This window comes from Poecile atricapillus, chromosome 34, assembly GCF_030490865.1.
Source record: "Poecile atricapillus isolate bPoeAtr1 chromosome 34, bPoeAtr1.hap1, whole genome shotgun sequence".
Taxonomy (NCBI): domain Eukaryota; kingdom Metazoa; phylum Chordata; class Aves; order Passeriformes; family Paridae; genus Poecile; species Poecile atricapillus.
The window spans coordinates 2,262,313-2,280,936 of record NC_081282.1 but is presented as its reverse complement, the minus strand read 5'-3'; the positions used below and the strand labels follow the sequence as shown (position 1 = coordinate 2,280,936).

The 18,624-nt window shown below is 52.2% G+C and overlaps 1 protein-coding gene across 1 annotated transcript in view; it reads left to right on the top strand.

The window, feature by feature from the left end:
• LOC131590682 (hydrocephalus-inducing protein-like) overlaps nucleotides 1-18,624 on the top strand; it is a 58,272-nt gene that overhangs the window by 26,193 nt on the left and 13,455 nt on the right. The window contains exons 19-39 of the mRNA XM_058860945.1: nucleotides 162-420; nucleotides 1,046-1,189; nucleotides 2,512-2,652; nucleotides 3,131-3,447; nucleotides 5,718-5,793; nucleotides 6,495-6,704; nucleotides 7,530-7,658; nucleotides 8,407-8,584; nucleotides 9,104-9,261; nucleotides 9,991-10,112; nucleotides 11,061-11,197; nucleotides 11,831-11,952; nucleotides 12,040-12,231; nucleotides 12,626-12,778; nucleotides 13,846-14,085; nucleotides 15,317-15,368; nucleotides 15,675-15,888; nucleotides 16,127-16,246; nucleotides 17,459-17,618; nucleotides 17,724-17,896; nucleotides 18,052-18,250. Coding sequence (XP_058716928.1) covers nucleotides 162-420; nucleotides 1,046-1,189; nucleotides 2,512-2,652; nucleotides 3,131-3,447; nucleotides 5,718-5,793; nucleotides 6,495-6,704; nucleotides 7,530-7,658; nucleotides 8,407-8,584; nucleotides 9,104-9,261; nucleotides 9,991-10,112; nucleotides 11,061-11,197; nucleotides 11,831-11,952; nucleotides 12,040-12,231; nucleotides 12,626-12,778; nucleotides 13,846-14,085; nucleotides 15,317-15,368; nucleotides 15,675-15,888; nucleotides 16,127-16,246; nucleotides 17,459-17,618; nucleotides 17,724-17,896; nucleotides 18,052-18,250 — 3,496 coding nt within the window. The remainder of the gene's footprint in view (nucleotides 1-161; nucleotides 421-1,045; nucleotides 1,190-2,511; nucleotides 2,653-3,130; nucleotides 3,448-5,717; nucleotides 5,794-6,494; nucleotides 6,705-7,529; nucleotides 7,659-8,406; nucleotides 8,585-9,103; nucleotides 9,262-9,990; nucleotides 10,113-11,060; nucleotides 11,198-11,830; nucleotides 11,953-12,039; nucleotides 12,232-12,625; nucleotides 12,779-13,845; nucleotides 14,086-15,316; nucleotides 15,369-15,674; nucleotides 15,889-16,126; nucleotides 16,247-17,458; nucleotides 17,619-17,723; nucleotides 17,897-18,051; nucleotides 18,251-18,624) is intronic.

Here is an 18,624-nt window from a genome sequence, read left to right as displayed (position 1 = left end):
ATCAGAAGGGCAGCTGATCAGACAGTTTCTGGTCCACATTAAGAGCTGGAAATGAAGACAGTCTCCAAGTTATTAACACCTCAGATTGCTGATTGGGAGCAATCTGATGACCAGGGAAACAGCTGCTCCCACACCATCTTCCATCCTGGCTTCTCTTCTAGCCACCTTCCCAGTACTCATCAGTTCCAAGTAACAAACAGGGGCCACCATTTCCATCGGCTCTTCTGGAGCGTGGAATGCTGGAGGCCACCCAAGAAGAAGGGCCAGAGCGTCTCAGCCCTCAGCAGCCCCAAGGCCGAAGATGATTTGGAGCCCCCCGGTCGTACAAGCGCCGTGTTCGGGCTGGAGCCAGGCTCATGGGAGCTGCAGCCAGGCGAGTCTGTGGACATGGTGCTGCGAGGCTTCTCCCACACCCCACAGGTGAGGTCCCCACCAAGGGCTGAGCCTGGGGAGCCCTCAGATCCCCTCCCCTGGCCTTGTTCCACAGTGCCTTGACATTTGCCTGGGGAAATGAGCAAGGGCCTTCAAGAAACTGGTTTAAGACCGCACGTTTCTGTGGCAGCACCAGTTGCTTTCCTTGCTGGCCACCAGCAGACCAGCTAAGGCTCTATTGGGATTCCACAGCTACCAAAACCCAGTGCTGATCCCAAAGCAGGGCTGGAAGGAAATAATGCTCTTTTGGGGCAAACAGTGTTGCATGCTGAGTCAGCAAAGAAGGGCAGAGAAAGAAATTACACTTAGGCTAGGAGCACAAAAAGAAAGTGAATTAAACAAGTGCCAAGTGGTTTCTCTGGGGTAAGCACAGATAAAACAAAAGCCATGTGAAGGGAGGGAAGTTCTCACAAGTGCCTTTTGTGGGCATTGGGGTGCAGTGTTAGAGACAACTGAGTGCAGAATAAATCAGCTGCATCACGGCAAGAAAAGGAGGCAGTGCCCACTGTACCTCTGTGGCAGGAATAGGGCCTGTGGTGGGTGCTGAGCCAATGCAGGGCATTTGCTGGTGCCCTGCCACCATCCACTGCTGACAAGTGACTCTTGCATGCAGGAGGTGCGGGATTACATGAAGTGTGAAGCTCTCGTTGGCACAAGCGTGGTGACAAAGAAGATAATAGAAACAATCATTAGCTGCAAGTTCATAGATCCCTCTATAGAAGTATCAGCCAGAAAACTCTCTTTCCGGGTGGAGAAGGTAAGTCTCTGGATTGTATCCTGGCATTGAACAGCATGGCTGAGGGGGGTGTGTCCTTGTGTTAAAGCCCCTCTTGGCTCTTCCTGAGGCACTTGGTAAAGTGAGTGAAGATGCTTTTAGAGATGAGACTGGTATTTAACTCCCCCAAAGTAAAACTGCAGTTACAGCTGCACTGCAGTGGGGATCATGGCCACTTCCAGGGAAATGCCAGTTTCTCTGCTCACTGTAAAGGGAGGTTTCTAAGGATCCTCCAAGGCACAATGATGTCTGTACACTGATGCTATAGGGAAGCTGGGGGGAAGAATGGAAATATCTGTGAATTCCTCAGGCTAAAGAGGAAAAACCCATCATCTCCTGTGTCTCTTTGCCTTCTCTGCTGTTGGCATGGATGCTTTATGGTATAGCTATAAGGTATAGCTCTGTGCATTTCCCTAGGCCTCACCTGCTTCAAAAGACCCCCAGACATCCTGCAGTGATGATAACACTGAGGCAGAGCAGGTGCCCTTTAGTCTCTGGATCCCAGCTTCAGCATCATCTTTCCCTCTCCTGCAAGTTGTCTGAAAATGAGAAGATGTTTCATGATTTGGTTTCTGTAGTTTCAGGCCTCTCCTTTGGCTCCCAGGCTTCCACTGAAGTACAGAATCCCTGGGACAGGCAGTTCAGATGTAATTAGAAGCCTTTCAGCTCTCCCTGATTCTGCCTGGGTTCTGCTCGATGCCACACACACAAACTGATTCATTGCACACTATGGCACAGCACCTGTTTGATATCAGTACATCCAGAAGCAGTTTCCCAAAGTCTCTGCTTTCTCTAAACCATGCAGGAAGCCCAGCACAATGCCCAGACAGGAAGGAAGAGCCTAGGCTGATCACAGCTTTGAGACCACACACACCTTGTCCCTGTAGCAGGGGCTGCAGGACACGTGTTGCAGACTGACTGCTTTTATGAGGCTGCTAGAGCCAATAAGGTTGTAAGAAATGACAGCATGTGAGTGAAGATCATCCAGTGCTGTTCTGCCCAAGAGAGAGACAAAACTGGAGACAAATGGCCTGGATTCACTTTCTGCTTTAGGTCTTGTTCAAGCAGCCACCTCCTCTCCTATTCCCTCATCTGTACATGGGAGTGGTGCCCTGTCCCCCAGAGGATGCTGTGGTTTCTAAACATGACAAGCATCTGCTATAAAGAAACATCTCCTGGAAAAGTAGAAACAAATAGAAAGGATCAATAGAATGTATGCACTTGTGGGGCTGAAAGATGTGAGATGCAACAGAAGCAGGAGGAGGTCTCTGGCTACTTGAGGCTGTTTTTCCTTGTTTCCATAGAAACCCAGTGATGTCCTAACTCTGCAGTACCAGCCTTTGGCTTTAAAAAACACCTGCTCCCTGCCGCTCCACCTCGTGCTGGACGTGGAGCAGCCGTTTCTGGTCTGTGATGAGGAGCAGCAGCCCCTCCCAGATGGCCAGGTGAGCAGCCCTGGACTCCTCCAGTGGGGTTGGAAGAGGAGGGATGTGCTGGTGCCTTTCTCTTGGGAGGCCCTTGAGTCAACAAGTTTATTGTGTAGTATCAGCAGTGGGCTGGCCTGGGCTGCATCAGCAGAGCTGCTGAAGGAATCAAAATATTACCTGAATTGAGAAGTTCCATCCTGGCTTTAAGGCACAAGGAGGAGGGAGCAGGCAATTTGGCCAGAGCAAGCCATGCAGTAAAGGTGTCTCCGGGAAAGCATCCCAGCTCTCCAGCAGCCATCCCCTTGTATTGCTGCTGAGCACAGAAACGTGAGCCTGAGGGAATCCTGGACTGGACTGTGGTGCCTGCAGTCAGACCCTTGCTATAAAGAAGTGAACAATGAACTGAGAAGCCCATGCTGGGGCCACACTTGGAGCATTCACTGTTTCATGCTGTCAGACCTTGGCATGTCATTAATTACTGTTCATCTCCTTGCAGCCTGTGACAGTGGGTGTAAAGGAGACCTGCCATGTCTACATCGCATTTGACCCAGCTTATAAACTGGAGCTTAATAGCTGGCAAGAAAAGAAGATTCTGAAGATAGACATGGTTAGGGACCATCCTAATGTGGAGCATATCGAGCTTTGGGGAGAAGTCCACTTCCCCAATCTCCAAATCCAGCCCAGCAGCCTGGAGTTTGGCTGCATCGTGGCTGGCACGGAAGCAGTGCGCTCTCTGAGGATGAGCAACTGCAGCCCCCTTCCTGTGGAGTACCACTGGTCATTCCAGGCAGACAGCCAGGTGCACAAGTTCAGGTATGTGCACCTTTGCCCTCTCCTCTTCTTCCTGGTGTCCTGTTTGTGCTTTGCTAAGAACAGAGCTGTTTGTCTAGGATCTGACAGACTGCTCTGACTTCTCCTTGTGCAAATAACACTGACCAGCTGTGGTCAGGCTGGATGCTCAGGGAATAGGTTTTCCACCAATTTGGTGCTGTGTACCCCCATAGTGGTTTCCCTTGGGATGGAGAGCTGGGGCCAAAGCTGCTTTCTCAGAGCTCTGTGGCCTGAGGCAATGTCCACCTGGATGAGGGGCTCCTAATCCCAGCTCCCACAGTGCTGCTGGAGGCCCTTTTGGGGGTGCCCTTTTGGCCCCTCTGCTTTGGGATGGGTCCTCTCTGCAGGAGCTGCTCTCTGCTCCTTGCCTTCCTCCCTTGCCTTGTGCTGGAGGATGCCCAGAAAGTCCCAACACCAGAGAAAGAGCTACTCAGCACCTGGGCTGATGCAGAACATCTCGTTACCTTTCCTTCTTTTCTGAGACAACTCCCTTAGTGCCAGGGTGATTTCTTTCCCAAGGGTCAACTCTTGGTGGACACCTTGGATTCTTCACTCCCTTTTTTTGTGACACTTGTTACTCATTTTGACTTTTCCCCACTGCAACATGTCCCTTATGGGTTATGTACTGCTGGACAGCAGGACTTGTTCATCACACCATCTCCTATCCCTGCCTCCCAGAGAGTTTCTATTTTAGAGTGAAAAATGTCATTGTCTGGGCACCATGGTCCTGGGAAGTTGCCTCAAACCAATGATTAAAACTAAAGACAGTGGAATAGATGATATGGGATCTCTTGGGGGTTATGATGAGAGATCCTCTCATCCAGAAATGAAACCCAGCCTTAGATAAGAAGTCACAAAGCTAAAGACAGTTATTCTTTGGGGAGCAGGTCATTATTGGCATTGAATGCCTGTCTGGGAATGGAGCATTCAGGTTGTGTTTGACTGTAGGGGAGCTCTTGCAGCTCAGCAGGGTGACAGGCAGGCACAGCCCAACTGTGTCCTCACATGGCATTAGAAACACAAGCAGAGTTACCCTGAGCACCTGCTTCAATCTAAAGTGGGGAATGTGACCTGAGCTACCTGGGAGTGTTGGAAAATGCCAACCACCCCCACCTGCACTGTCAGGGAAACATTCCTGATAAACAGCTGGTAGAGCTGCAGAGTTTCTGGCACTGGGCATTGGCAGGGCTGTGCAGGCTCATCACTGTCTGGGTCTGCCCTTGGTGCGTCAAATCTCACTTTTTGCTCTCCTCCTTCTCTGTCTTTTCCTCTCCCACTGTGCTTTTTGCATCCTCACAAGCTGTTAATCCCTGTCCTCTGTAGTTCCTCAATGCAAGCAGTTGCAGCTGCCTGCACCACTGCTACCTCAGTGTCATCCCTGGGCTGGTTTAGAACAGACCTGCTCCAGCCTGGATTGGGAAGGGCTGGATCAAACCATTCCTGAGTTCAACGCCCCAGCACCCAGCCAGGGGCTGCATCCTGACCAGGAGCTCCTCATGCAGGTGTCCCTCCCTCCCACTGCAGCTCCCTGCTCACAGTTATGTTATTTTCCAGGTATGAACTTTGCCCACCTCAATTCAGACCCCCACCACCAAAGCTGAAGAGTTCCTGTTTGAATTGCTCAGCATCTCAATGGAGCCACTGCAGTATTAAAAATGTGGAGGAGCCAGACACAGCCCTGAAAGAACCACAGGATCTTGGCCAATCTTCAAGAGCAGAGGTAGATTTTCTTGTACACCGAGTGCTGTGTTGTCTCCCCAGCTTGCCACCACCAAGTCATGCTCATGCTGACCTCCCTTTTTGCTGCCCTGCTGTTTTGTGCCTTGAGAGTGGGCTGGGCAGCGGGGCCTGTGGATGGACATGGGCTGTGTGGGAGGGACGAGCAGGAGAGTTTTCCTTGGAGAAGCCTGCTCAGATCCTACAGATCTAAGCTCAGCACAGATCTGTGTTGAGTGTGGGATTGTTTTGCCTTGTTTTCTTCACAATGTAAGATAAGGCTTTCATCTGCATCATGATGATAAGACCTCCAGCTTCCTTCCCAGAGCAAGCTGTGATGAGTCCTGATCTCCATGTACCCTCTTCCCAACCCTGCCAGAGCACCTGTTTCCAGGTCTCTGCTTTCACCTGAGGGCTGGTATTGCAGAGGTGGGCCTGAAGCTGTCTTATAAAATGAGACTTTGCAAAGTGTCTCTCTCTTCCTCTCAGCATAGAAAATGGCTTGTTTTTCAGCTGCCAACATATATTCGTGGAAGGCATTACATCCCAGTGGAGCTGGCAGGATTCAGTCACTCCGTGGATGTACCATGGACTCCCCTCAAAGTGGAGAAGGTAAGAGGGAATCTGTCTCCCTTCCACATTTTCAGTGTGGCAAGCAGGGCTGTAGCTCCCAGCCCCACTGGTGGCCCTCAGCATTGCCCACGGAGGGGCCTGGCATCCCTCCAGACCCATCACAAAGTGCTGCTGAAGCAACTGGTTATTGGAGAGGCCGTGCAGGACATGTTGTAGGGAGGCCCAAGGACGCTGTGCAGCACCTGTGGAGGGCATTGCTCCCCCTGGACATCATCAGCTGGTCCGTAGGAAAGTTTTGCAGGAGCTTTTGCTGTAGCACCTTGAAAAAGCAGCATATAAATCAGAGAGAGAGAGGGGAAAAGCCTCAGGAGTCAGATGAGCTGGGCTGGGGTCCTTCCCTGAGCTCCAAGAGCTCTCACTCTGAGTGTCCCGCTTTTCTAAAAGCAGTCATAAATGCTTTTTAAAGGCAAGTTGTGCATCAGAGAGAATTTCTACTGCCAGGAGACATCCCAGTTCACTTTAATGTAGTGTATTAGTGCATTGATCCGTGAGTATGGGAGAAGATTTTCCTCATGGTCCCTCCACTGGTCAGTGGCATGGATACAGGATGAGATCAGGATGATTCTGGCTGTGTTGTTTGAGGAATAGATCCCTCTGGCTACAGCTGCACTTTGCTCCAAGGTGCTCTTCTGCATCCATTTCCATGCTCAGCACCTCAGTCTCTGCTGTTCTCCGTGCAGGCTTTCAGTATCCTGCCGCTGTCGGGTGTGCTGCAGCCGGGAGAGAGACAGCAGGTCTCCTTCACCTTCACTGGCCACCTCAACACCATGGCCCATGTCACAGCGCTGTGCCACGTGGAGGGAGGCCCCACCTACGAGGTGAAGCTGAGCGGGGAGGCCTCACGTGTCAGCTACTCCCTGAGCGCCCGGGAGATCAACTGCGGCTCCCAGGTACCACACGGCTCCCCTGGCACAGCTCCTCGCCTTGCTGCCTTCCTGCCCCCCTCGCTCCAGGGCTCCCTTCCCAGCCCCTTTGTTGTCCCTGGGGCTTGGAAGTTCAACCTTTGAGGGACACATCTGGCATCCAAGCTTTCAAATGGCCGTCTCCAACCCTCTCCAAAATGCTGGGAATACCTCTTGTTCAGGGGACTTCACACTGCCTCCTGAGGCACCCCAGGGGGATGCTCTGGACGTCCCTCTGCTGATCCACTCCTAAAGCCTGACCTCCAAGGAGATGCTCTTGTCTAACGCTCTTCTTAATCCATGCAATAATCAAGGGAAGATCTTGGGCTTCCAGTCACTATAGTTGGAGAGACTGTCCCAGAATGATCCCCACTTCACTCTTTTTCAGCTGAAAGCCCACAGCTATTTCCAGCTGCTGGCCCTGTCTGTGTTGCTCTGTTGTGACTCCCTTGTTGCCTGTATGCTGCTTGCCAATACTTGCATGCAGGTGCCTTTTCTTTTGGAGTGCCTCAGTGCTGTCTCTGTTTCTCCTGGCTGTTGGTGACCCCTCAGAGGGCCTGTGTCCCCACAGTGAAATGTGTTCATTTATTACTGGCCCTCCCATGGTTGTTGCCACACCTCTGGGTGCTGCCAGAGCTCCCTGGTCCTGTGCAGGTGCCCTGTGCCTGGGGGTTCCCCGGGTTCCCAAGTGCCCCAATCTCCTGTCTGGTCCCTGCTCCCATCATGGGTCTGCTTTCAACCCCAGGAGAGAGGAAGGAGATTCCCAGCAGCAGGCCTGGGTCTGTAACTTCCCGCTCTCTGCCTTCTCTGCAGATGTTTAACGAAGTTCATCACAGCACGGTCATCCTGGCGAACACCAGCAAGATTAAATTCAACTGGGTGCTAGAACCCAGCACTGCAGACCAAGACCTGCCTGGTGTGTTTCTGGTCAAGCCCACCACTGTAAGTAGCACAAGTGACTGACCCCAGCCCTGTCAGGTGGCCCAGGAGAGTGTTAAAGGGGCAAAAGAGGGGGAGGGGGAAAAGGGAGAAAAATGTCCGAGGGGAAAACCCCAACCTCAGCCACGAGATAGAGAGGGCTGTAAGCAATTTCTTCTGGGGGCAGAGAAAGTCAAACAAGTGCTATTGAAAGTCAATAAAGCAAAAGGAACAGTGGTGGGTGCTTGGCTTGGGTGCTTAGCCACAGCCAGAGGCACACCAGTCAACACAACTACATCTATTATAGACCCTGGGTATTGCAACAGCCTAATACAAATTCACAAATGGTTACACATATTCAAATATTTTAATATAGTTCCTCCTCCATCCTGCCTTTTTGGAGCATGTACAGTTGCCCTAGTCCTGGTCATTTGGTACTTTTTGACAAATTCAACAGGTTTCCATTAACTTCATTGGTTAAATGTTAATATTACAGCAACTCTTCCCCAACACTGCTATCACCACAAAACATTTGCCTTAAAAAAATTCTAAACTTTAACAAAAATTCTTTGACAAAAGGCAGCATTATAAAACACACAGTATTTACTCTAACAATTGCAAAAGCCAACACTATAATGTATTTGTCACAAAGGTGATGTGGTCTGATGGTTTCTTCTAGATAGAGAACTTGTCTTCTCAGCCTGTCTGTCCCCTGAGCCATCCCCCAGCAAACACTCTGATGTATTCCCTTCCTCCTCTCCCATTCCTGCAGGGCTCCATTGCATGTGGCAGGAAGCAAGTGCTGAGATTCTCTTACATGCCAGGAGTACCAGGAGCCTTTAGCAGGACATACCAGCTTAAAGTGGGTGACCTGGAGCCGGAAAAGATCTGCCTGAAAGGAGAAGCGTCCTTTCCTATGATCAGTGTGAACCTGCCCTGGAACATCAAAGGTGGGCACTGCCTGTGTGCCCCCAGGAAGGGCCCCTCTGGTTTTGTTCCCTACCAAATGCCCATAGGGCAGCTCATGCCCACCTGCACCAAGCCTGGAGGGCTGCAGGACTCCCAGAGCCACTCAAGCCATCTGACTGCTTTGTGAGTCTTGAGCAGAGGATCCCAGGTGGGCTTTGTCCCAGGAACCATCCTGCAGAGCTTGCCAGCACATCTGGCAGGGTCCTGAAGGATGATGGCTGGACTGAAAGGCTTGGGAAAGCTGTAAGAGAGGCTGGCAGGGCTTCTGGCAGGGTTGGACTTGCGTGACATTGCAGGGGATGAGACGTTCCTCTGTGGGGAGGAAGATGGGTGGGAGCGAACATGAGGATTCCGAGAGGAGCAGCAGCATCCACTTTCCATAGATGGCTTGAGGGATTTCTTTCTAGAAGAAAGCAGTGTTTGGGAGGTAGGGACTTCCCAATTTAAGTGGGATTGGCACTTGGCTCACACTTCTCTTGGTGGATGTTTTCTTCCTTCAGGAAATGAGAAATGTGGAAAGCCACTACGGCTTGCAGAACACACGCAGCAATACAGTGAGACCCTGAAAATTCAGATCCCAGCAGCTCAGCCCTTAAAAAGTCCAGATGTGAAGACTGGGAAGCTGAAGCCGTGCATGCTTGAAGGCTCTGACATTGTAGTAAGAACAGCTGCAGCCCCGTTTGGCACATGCCACTGTCTCCATGTCGCCTGAGCCCCTTGCAGCCCACAGCAGCTTCCTGGTGCCCTGATGGCACTTGGGACCTCCCTGCCCACTTAGAACCATGTGTCACCTCAGCATTGTCCCTAGGGCTGCCACTCTGGCCATGGTCTCTTCGGGGGTTGGCTTGCACCAGCTTCCTGGCTACCCCAGGGACAGATCCTGAAGGCCATGCTCAAGGGATGGCATTGATGGTGTTTTGAAGGAGATGCAGGTCATTGCTGGGGAGTTTGTTGGTCCCAACCCAAGGCCTGCCAGATTTACAGACCTGAACAGCAGTTGCCTGATTGTGCCCTGGAACTGTGCTGGCTGTGCTCATCTCCAAGAGCCACCAGCTTGGGCTCGGTTCCCTTTCAAACCAGCTTTTGTCCAAGCTGCCTTGGTCCTGGCTGGGCACAGGCAGGTGTCTGGAGCTCTGGAAGATTCCTGGCTTGTCCGTCTGCCTGGCCAGATCAGCTTTGCTAACAATAGCTGGGCAGGCAGAGATGCTGGAGTTACTTCCCTGGAGATGAGGTCCTGGCTAAGAGAGCAGGAGGTGTCAGACACCGAGCAGCCAGACAGGAGAACCCCACACCCCTCTCAACAAGAGCAGGGTGGGATCCTTTCTCAGATGCAAACCTTGGGAAAGACCTTTGCTAACCTGACACTGTCTGTCTTCTGTTTCCTCAGGCAAACACTCGGCTGCAGATAAAGATGATCGAGAAGGCTGCTCTGGAGCTGCAGAAAAAGCTCACATCCCATCCCCCAAAGACCGAGTTCCCTGACAAAAAGCTGTGCCAGAGCCTTGTCAAGTGAGTAGGGACTCCCATCCCCATCTCCAGGTGCCCCGTGGGGAACAGCCAGCAATGTCCCCTTCTCCTGAGAGCTCCTTGTTTCTGCAGAGCTGGGAATAGCCTGGACTTCAGAGAGGCTCTTGTCCCGGTGGCTGTGACACGCTGCGTGTGAGCAGCTGAGTGCCCTCCCTTCCCCAGCACCACGCTGAGCTTTGGACTCAGCTCCCCACAGCTGTGGGGTTCTGTCCCTAGAGCTGAGGGGACCCACTGCAGACCTCCAAGCCCTTCCAGACAGCATCAATTCTGTCCCTGCTGACTAGCTCTGAAAGAGACAATTCCCAGCTGATGTCTTGGTTCCAACTAACAGAGCACGCTAAACAAAAGGAGGAGGGAATTGCACATGTCAGCAAACCCTTGAAAGCCCAAAATCAGATGCCTTGAATCCTGGTGGGGTGGCAGGGCTTATCTGATTAACTTGGTCTGTCCCTTGCACCATCATGATGCAGCACAAGCACGGGAGGCTTCAATTCAGGAAGATGCTCTGCAGAACAGATCAGGTGATCTGGCTGCAGAGCAGTGAAGATTTCCTGTGCAGGCAAATCTTATTCCTAGGCCCCAAAGCAATTTCAGGCTCAGGCTGTACACCAAGGCTAAGTAGTTTCATTTAGTCCAGTGGAGACCCAGTGGACTCACCTCTACTGGCTTTTCATGGCAGAGGAGCTGTGGACAGTTTCCATTTTAAACTAATTTTATTTCCAGGTACCATTAGTAGCTGATAAAAGCTAGGACCTGCACTCCTCCTGACTTCCCAAAGTCATTGCCAGCTGGTCAGGCCATGGGTTTCATGGGCTTGAGCTGAGTTTTTACAGCAGTGAATAAAGAAATAGCCACTTGATTTGTATCCTCCATCCACTTGGACATGTAGGCAGGCTGTGGTTTAAGGACTGCCCTTACTCCTCCTTGCAGAGTTGAGCTGCCAGAGTATGTCCTGGACATGGGCACTGTCCTGAAGGGTTTCACTGAGAGACGCACCCTGGAGATCACCAACCCTGGGCAGATCCCAGTGTCCTTCTGGGTCGATGCATCTGTCCTGCAGGACACAGGTAAGCAGTGCTGGAGACACTTCCTGGGGGCATGGAGGAGGTGTCTCACACAGATTAGCTGAAGCCACTGAACTTGGGGAGGTTTTTCAGTTGTTTCTTCTCACTGCCCCTGCTGGGAGCTTCAGAGGCAGAATTCTCCTGTCCAGCCATGCCCAGGGACCTGGCCTGCCTACAACTGCCCTGACACTCCAGTGTGGGGGGCAGATGGGCTCATCACCCTGGTCACCTCTCAGCATCTTCTGCCCTTGGCTCCCACGAGCATCAAGTTTCTTTGGGCACTCTTGTTTTGTGAACCAGTGAGGTCTGCTGTGTTTTGGAAGTGCTTTGTTTAGAGTTCACACTGTCATAGCACTTGTATTCAGCCTTTATTGAGGAAACAGCCTGTGAGATCCTCTGGTGGATCAAAAGAGGCTCCCAAAAGAGGCCTTGAGGCAAGGCTGCACTTCCATCACACAGTGGCTCGCTGTGTCGAGGCGTGTTCAGGTGCACTCTTAAGTTTTTGTCCTGGTCACAGCACAGCATGGGGTTTTTCCCAGACCTCTCAGCCAGGACAGCTGTAAGGCCTTAACGTGCTTATGACACATTGCTTGTGTTTCTTGTGTATCTCAGCTGCTTTGTTTTCATCTGTTCAAGGTTTCAGCGTGGACCTGGGCCAGATGAAGAGTCTGCCCCACATGCACACCCTGAGGTTTGATGTGAATTTTGAAAGTGCCCAGCAATCACAGGGTGATGTGGATGTGCTGCTGCCCATACAGGTACCACAGCTCTTGGGGCAGGCAGCAGGCTGGGCACAGCAGCAGATGTCACCTGCACCCTCTGCTGAATTCTCTGTCCTTCTACAGGTAACAAAAGGCCCCACGTCTCACATCCACCTCCGTGCCACTGTCTTGGAACTGTCGCTCGACCTCTCCAAGAACACACTGCACTTCCCCAATGTCCTCGTTGGGCAGGGCCAGGTTGAGACAGTCCAGCTCTACAACGGGTTCCAAGTGCCCTGCAAATGGTTCATCACTGCCATCAAGCCTGTTACGAAGGTAAAGCACAGGCAGCACTGAACACGTCACTTCTCGGTTGGGTTTTCTTTGTGTCTCCTGCCCTTTCTGCTCCTGTGGCTGCCCAAGCACTTGGGTCTCTGGCGTGTTTGAAGAAGCTTCTGAGGGTCTAGATCAAGGCTGGTTTTCCCAGACCTGTTCCATTAGCTGCTGCTTTGCTTTGCTGCCATCTTCACCCATTCCTCCTCCTCTGAGGACAGTAGTTCCCTCAGCCTGCCCTGTCTACAGGTTTTCCCTCCAGCTCTAGGCTATGGGGCCACACTTGGTTTGGCTGTGGGTGCTCTCAGCACTGTATCAGTGTCTCAGAGCACTACAGGAGCTGAGGCTCTGTCCTCACAGACTGAGGAGACCTCACACCATTGGTTTCTGTGTCCAGAGCAATCAACTCAGATACCTGACACGAGCCCAAGGTCAGAAGCAGCAGGCGCTGGAGGAAGGGCGCTGTCCCTTTGAAGTGACGCCCTCCAAAGGAACCCTTGATGCAGGAGCGTGGCAGAACTTGCAAATCCAGTTTGCACCCAAGGAGGAGGTGAGATTGGCAGCTGTCAGCCCAGGAGGCCTGTCAGGGCTATCTGGAAATGAGGGCCTGCTGCAGAGAGTGTGGTATGAGCTCTGCCTTCACAGGGGGCTTTCTGCAAGCGCTGTGCTCAGCGTGGCTCAGTTCACCCCACAGAGCACTCCTGGGAGATGTGCTCTGAAATGCCCACAGGGAGCTTGCACAGAGAGCATCAGGGCTCTGTGGCTGCCTCTCGGCACAGGGGAGGGATGTGCCCAGCTCCCCTCAGCCTCCCCCTTGCCTGGCCGTGTTTGCAGCTGCGACACTCGGTGCAGAGCAGCTGCACACTCGCAGAGGATAATCCTGGAATGGCCGCTCTAGGCCCATCCTGCTGCAGAACTGACTGGCAAAACAGCCACCAGACACCTTGCTGAGCATGGCAGGACAGTCACCTGTAGTGGTGTGCTGCCAGCAGTCAGTCCCTGGGGCTCTGGCCTGCCTGCACATTCCCACCCAGCTGGGGATTCAACTTAAAAGGATGGAGCATTCCCAAAAGTAGTTTGCCTGAGGCTGCTGGGTCTTGGAAACTGACAGTGTCTACCAATATGGACACAAGTGCTTCTGTGCCCACAGACAGTCCCAGGGACCTTTTAATTGCTCAAGAGATGTAAACATCTTGTGTCTGGCTTTGATCAGAGCCAAATACTAAGCAGACAAGGTGACCCTTATTTCTGGCCAGCGAGAGCTCATTTGCCTCTCTCCTGGATCTGGCGTTTGCCTGATGCAGCAGTGCCAGGACTGGGTGTGGACACTGTAACCCCAGGGCCCTTCTCTTGAGCACTGCACTCCTGCATGACTGGGTGAAAACACCTGGCACTCCATTGTCCATCCATCTGATACCCAATACCCAGTTACAGTGCACACCAGGACTCATCCCAGTTACTCACACCCAGACACAGGCACTGTAGTCCCTCGCATAAGTGAATATCTGGTTTCTGTTTACCTTGGAGGGACTGATAACACCCTGACCTTGGGGCAAGCGTTGGGGTCCTGTCACCTGGTGCTTCATGGACAAGTTTTCTGCACTTTTCTCTTTTCAGAGGTCTTACAAGTATGAGCTGAAGCTTAACATTCATGGGAGCAGCAATCACTTAAGGCTGCACCTCTTGGGGCAAGGTCTGGAGCCACGGCTGGAGTTCAGTCCCCCAGCACTAAAGATGGGATGGGTGCTGGTGGACAGCGATGGGGTGGAGGCCACAGTGGTGGTGAAGAACCCATGCGAATTCCCCATCGAGTTTTACTGCCTGGATTTGGATGAGCAGTACCTTGAGGAGGAGAAGGTGAGAAGGCAGGTCTGGTCCCCGTGTACATGCTGCCCAAGCTTCACAGCACTCCAATATTGCCAGGCTTGTGTCAGGGAGATGGAGGCAATGCCCAGGGCAAAGCCAGCTCTGCTGATGTGCTGTGGGAGGATTTAAAGAGTTTGTGTTGTTGGGAGGAAGGGAGGAGACAGCAAACCTGAGGTAAACATGATCTGCCCTGGTTGATGCCTGGGACCTTTGCATTGTCCTTGAGATGGGCAGGGGCTGCTTACAGTGGAGGCTCTGTCCCAGCCAGGGCCTGGTATGTGGGTCCATGGTGCCAAGCCCAGCTGGCAGGCTGGGCATGACTTGGGCTGGGAATGTGCTCTGGCAGAAAACTCCACTGGTTCTCAGGGCTTTGCTGGCAGAGTGCAGTCCTGGCTAGTGTGGCTAGTGTGGCTGCAGGCAGTGAGCAGCTCATGGTCATTGTTTGCTTCAGATGAGTCGCTTGGGAGGGGTTTCTCTCCCAGTCCTGCTTGTAGCTCTTGCCTCTGCTCTGGAGCCTGCTCACCCCACTGGGCATAACAAAATACTTGTACTTGATGGAAATCAAAAAGCCCATTTCCAAAAGCTCAGTGCCTTCAAAGAAGGAGTTGTGAGGATGAAGGTGACAGAAGTATAAACAGGATTTTCTCTTCTCTTTCAGATGCTGAGGCATCTGGGACTGCATCCCCAAGGGCCTCCCCTTCCCCCTGCTGCTGTCCTCTCCAGAGTTGACTGCCCAGAGGAGCAGCTGGGCTCTGCAGAGCATGTGAAGCCCTTCACCATTGTTACACCTGAAGACAATCTGGTGGGTACTGCAGTGGTGCTGGCACTGAAGGTGCCAGGGCAGGGACCAGGCTAGATGGGGGCATGGGGGACAGGTTGGATGGAAAAGGATCATTGTGGAGAGGTAGTGAAGATGTGATGGGGCCCCACATCTGCAGGTCTCCTTTCTGTCAGGGATGGGGCAAAAGAGACAGCTTTGCTGGAGACAGAGCAGTTCTGTAAGAGGGGAAAAATCACTTAAAAACATTAATTTCCTTTGAGGAGAAGATCCTGAGTTAGAAGGGGTGTCCTAGACAAAACAAACACCAGTAAGGAAAACCAAGTTCCTGGGCAGGTGCACTGATTTATTCTCTCTTCCACTGGTTGATGAAGGCCCATTTTTCTTTCCAGGATGGGAATGTCTCAGGGCTCACCCCTCTCTCCCTTTTCTCTCTCCCTTTAGGCCAGGACCCCAGATGAGAAGGGCAGTTCTGCTGAGGGCCAGCCAAAGACAGGTAAAGCAGTGAGCAGAGACAAGTCTCCAAAGGGGAACCAAATATCTACAGAGAGAACAGAAAGTCCCTCTTTTTTCCCAGGAAAAATTTCCCCCTGGGAATCCTCCAGCACAAGATCCAAAAGTACACTGGAAGGTGCCTCCATCCCCACAGAATTCCTCAGGTGAGCTGCACGGGAGGAGGTGATGCCTCTGCTTCTTGGTCCTCTTGCCAAGCAAGGTCCATCGTCCCCAGCTGCACAGGGACCCTGTGCCAGTGCCTCCATGGGATGGCCAGTGCACCCTCCTTGTTTCATTTGCTCCTCAGCAATGTCTGAAGCCTCCTCTTTAATTGCCAGGCTGAAACGGTACCGGTGGACAGTGCCTGCCCTCGGTGAGGTGGAACTGAAGGTCCACTTCTCCACCAAAAAGCCAGGGAAGTTTGAGCAGACGCTGAGGTTTGAGCTGGTGGGGACAAAGCGGCAGTACGAGCTGCCCTGCAGTGGCAGCGGCCTGTACCCCAGCATCAGCCAGAACCCACGGTAAGGCTGGCCCCTGGCAGCCTCCCACACTGCTGCCCCCGAGCTCACAGCCAGGGCTGCTCCTTGGGCATTCTGGCCTGGCCACATGGTGCTGCCTGACGTCACCCAGCATCTCTTTCTGTGCTGGGAGCTGGGAAGGCAGATGGTCCCTGAGCCACCAGGATGGGTTATGGCTTTCTGACTGCATTTCCTACCTGGAGCATCTCATAGCTCCTCCTTCCCTGCTTTCTCTGCCCAGGCTGGTGTTTCCACAGTGGAGGAAGACCATGAAGGAAGGTGAAATCATCTTCAAGGAATATGTTGAGAGCACCAAGCAATTCCACTTTGGACCGCTGCTGTGTGGGAAATCAAGAGAGTGGTATGTGCTCCCTGCTGGCTGTTGTACTTTTCTGGACACGCTTGGAGACGTGCTGTGCTGGTGGCACAATCCAGGGCAGTCCCTGGCAGAGTCCTGGCACACACCTGGGTTTGAAGGAGCACAGATGTGTGAACCTGAGCATACAAGAGGCAAATGAGCCTTGGGGGAGCCGCTCTGCCTGCCTGGTGGCTGCCTTGGCCAGAGCCCCAGGCTGCTGCCAGTCCAAAGGGCACTTGGGGCAACTTTTGTCTGCCTCCACATCTCAGCTTCACCCCTTAAGAAATGTATGGTGGTTTTTGAAGTGCTTTGAGCTCTGCAGTTAGCCTGATTGAGCAATTATTCTGTAGATGGTTTTGTAAACCTGTCATTGATCTGTAATTATTAATAAGATTTTATGGTTGACCTGCCAGTGGGTGTCAGGGGCTATGTACAGCAGGAACTACATTTGCCTGTAATGACATTGCATCATCACTGCTGGATAAAGTCTGCCTGAAAACGTTGTCATTGAAGCTATTGTGCATTTCTACTTTTACTGTCACTTTTTAAAAAATAGTATTTAACATTAAGTTCTTGTCTCCATGGGAGCTCTGGAGGGCTAAATCTATTTTGACAACATAGTTTCAAAAAACAGACAATCTTTAGCCAGCTTTATGGGATGGTCTGGGATTTTTGTTTGCCTCTTTAACCCTTCCACTCCAAAGTCATTTCCACACCTGAGAGAAGGGTCATTTGTTATCTTTTTGCATTCCTCTTGGGAAATTATGCTTTATATGTCTTTCTTAGACTTTGAGCTAACCCATGAAATCCAAAGCAGTTTCATGACTTTTTGGAAAGAGATCAGCTAAACTCTTTTTCCAAAAGCTTTTCTTTACACCCTGCAGGGAAGGCACCCCAAGAAAGAAGGGGAAAGCACCCATGTGCCTGGTGTACTGTTATTTTTCTAAGCACCTTTGAATTTACATTGTATTAAAACCACTTGAAGTGGCCTGAGCATCACCAGGCTTCTGGGGTGGAGGCACCAAGTACAGGGGAAGGCATCAAAGTCAGGCAAGGATGAGCACACGCCCACGCCCCTGGCTGGGATCCACTTCCCTCACTTGTTTGTTAGAGCAGGCTCTTCCAGCACCGCTTCCTCGGCTGCACACGGTGCTTTCCTCGATGCGTGGCAAAGGCAACAGTCTCCTCTGCAGCGTTTTCCCCTTTTGTGGACAGGTACAAGGCCCAGAACTGTCCTGGCAACTCGGAGAATATAACCATCCTCAACAATTCCCCCATGGACGTAGAGGTCCAGTTCTCCTTTGAGGATGATGAGAAAGCAGAGACCTTCCTTCTGGACCCTCCCAGCATGACCCTGAAACCAAAGAAGAAGCAGGTAGGAGAAGGGCAGGTAGAGCAGGCACCGTAGAAGTGCCCAGGAGCTGCTGCTCCTGCTCACACACAGTGCTCTTTCTGTTTCTTTCCATGGGGCCGGGTCCAGGAGCTGACCATTTGGGCATACCCCACTTCCCCTGGCTTCCTGGAAGACAAACTCATCTGCTGCATTAACAAGAATCCAGAGCCAGTGGTCTTCAGCCTGTGCTGCCATGGGGTGCACGTGAAGCTGGAGGTCAGCCCCCTGGAGCTGTCTTTTGGCAAGCTGCTTCTGCACAGGTCAGTCATCCCACACGCACTCCAAGACTTGTGACAAAGACAGAACGTTTGGCTCTGCTTTCCAGGGCTGGGATGGAGCTGCTCCAAGTTGCATTCAGTGGCGAGGCTGGTGTGACCAGCCAGCAGCTGATGCCAAGTGCCTCCTGTCTCTGCAGGACTGACAGCAGGACCTTGGTCCTGAAAAACAACACCCTACTGCCCATGGCCTGGCAGCTCAGTGGGCTGGATGACCTTGTTGAGGACTTCTCACTGTCACAAGATAACGGCACCATTGATCCCCGCTCAGAGATTGAAGTGACAGTGAATTTCAAGGCCCAGCAGATTGGCACCATTGAGAAGAGCCTTCGACTCGAGGTGAGAGGGACTGTGCCCTGCCTGGCACAGTGAGCAGCCACGTGCTCTTAGGGACAGAGTCAGGAAGAGCTGCTCCTGACAGACACAAGGGTGCTGTGACCCCAACTTCTGCCTCTACACAGCGTTTGCCAGAATGTGCAGTGCATCCACATCCCCCCAGATAACCAGACACTGCACCCTGAGCCTGTAGCACAACCACCTTGGCCCTGTGAATGGTTGAAGGTTGTTGTTTGGTTATACAGACTGCAGCGTGATCTCTACATTTCTCCTGGAGCTTGTCCAAACCTCTGGCATCGTGCAACAAACTCTGCCCCTGGCATTTTGTTCCCCATGGTTTAGGGGCTGCATTTCAGAGAGGGTGCTAGGTGATTGGA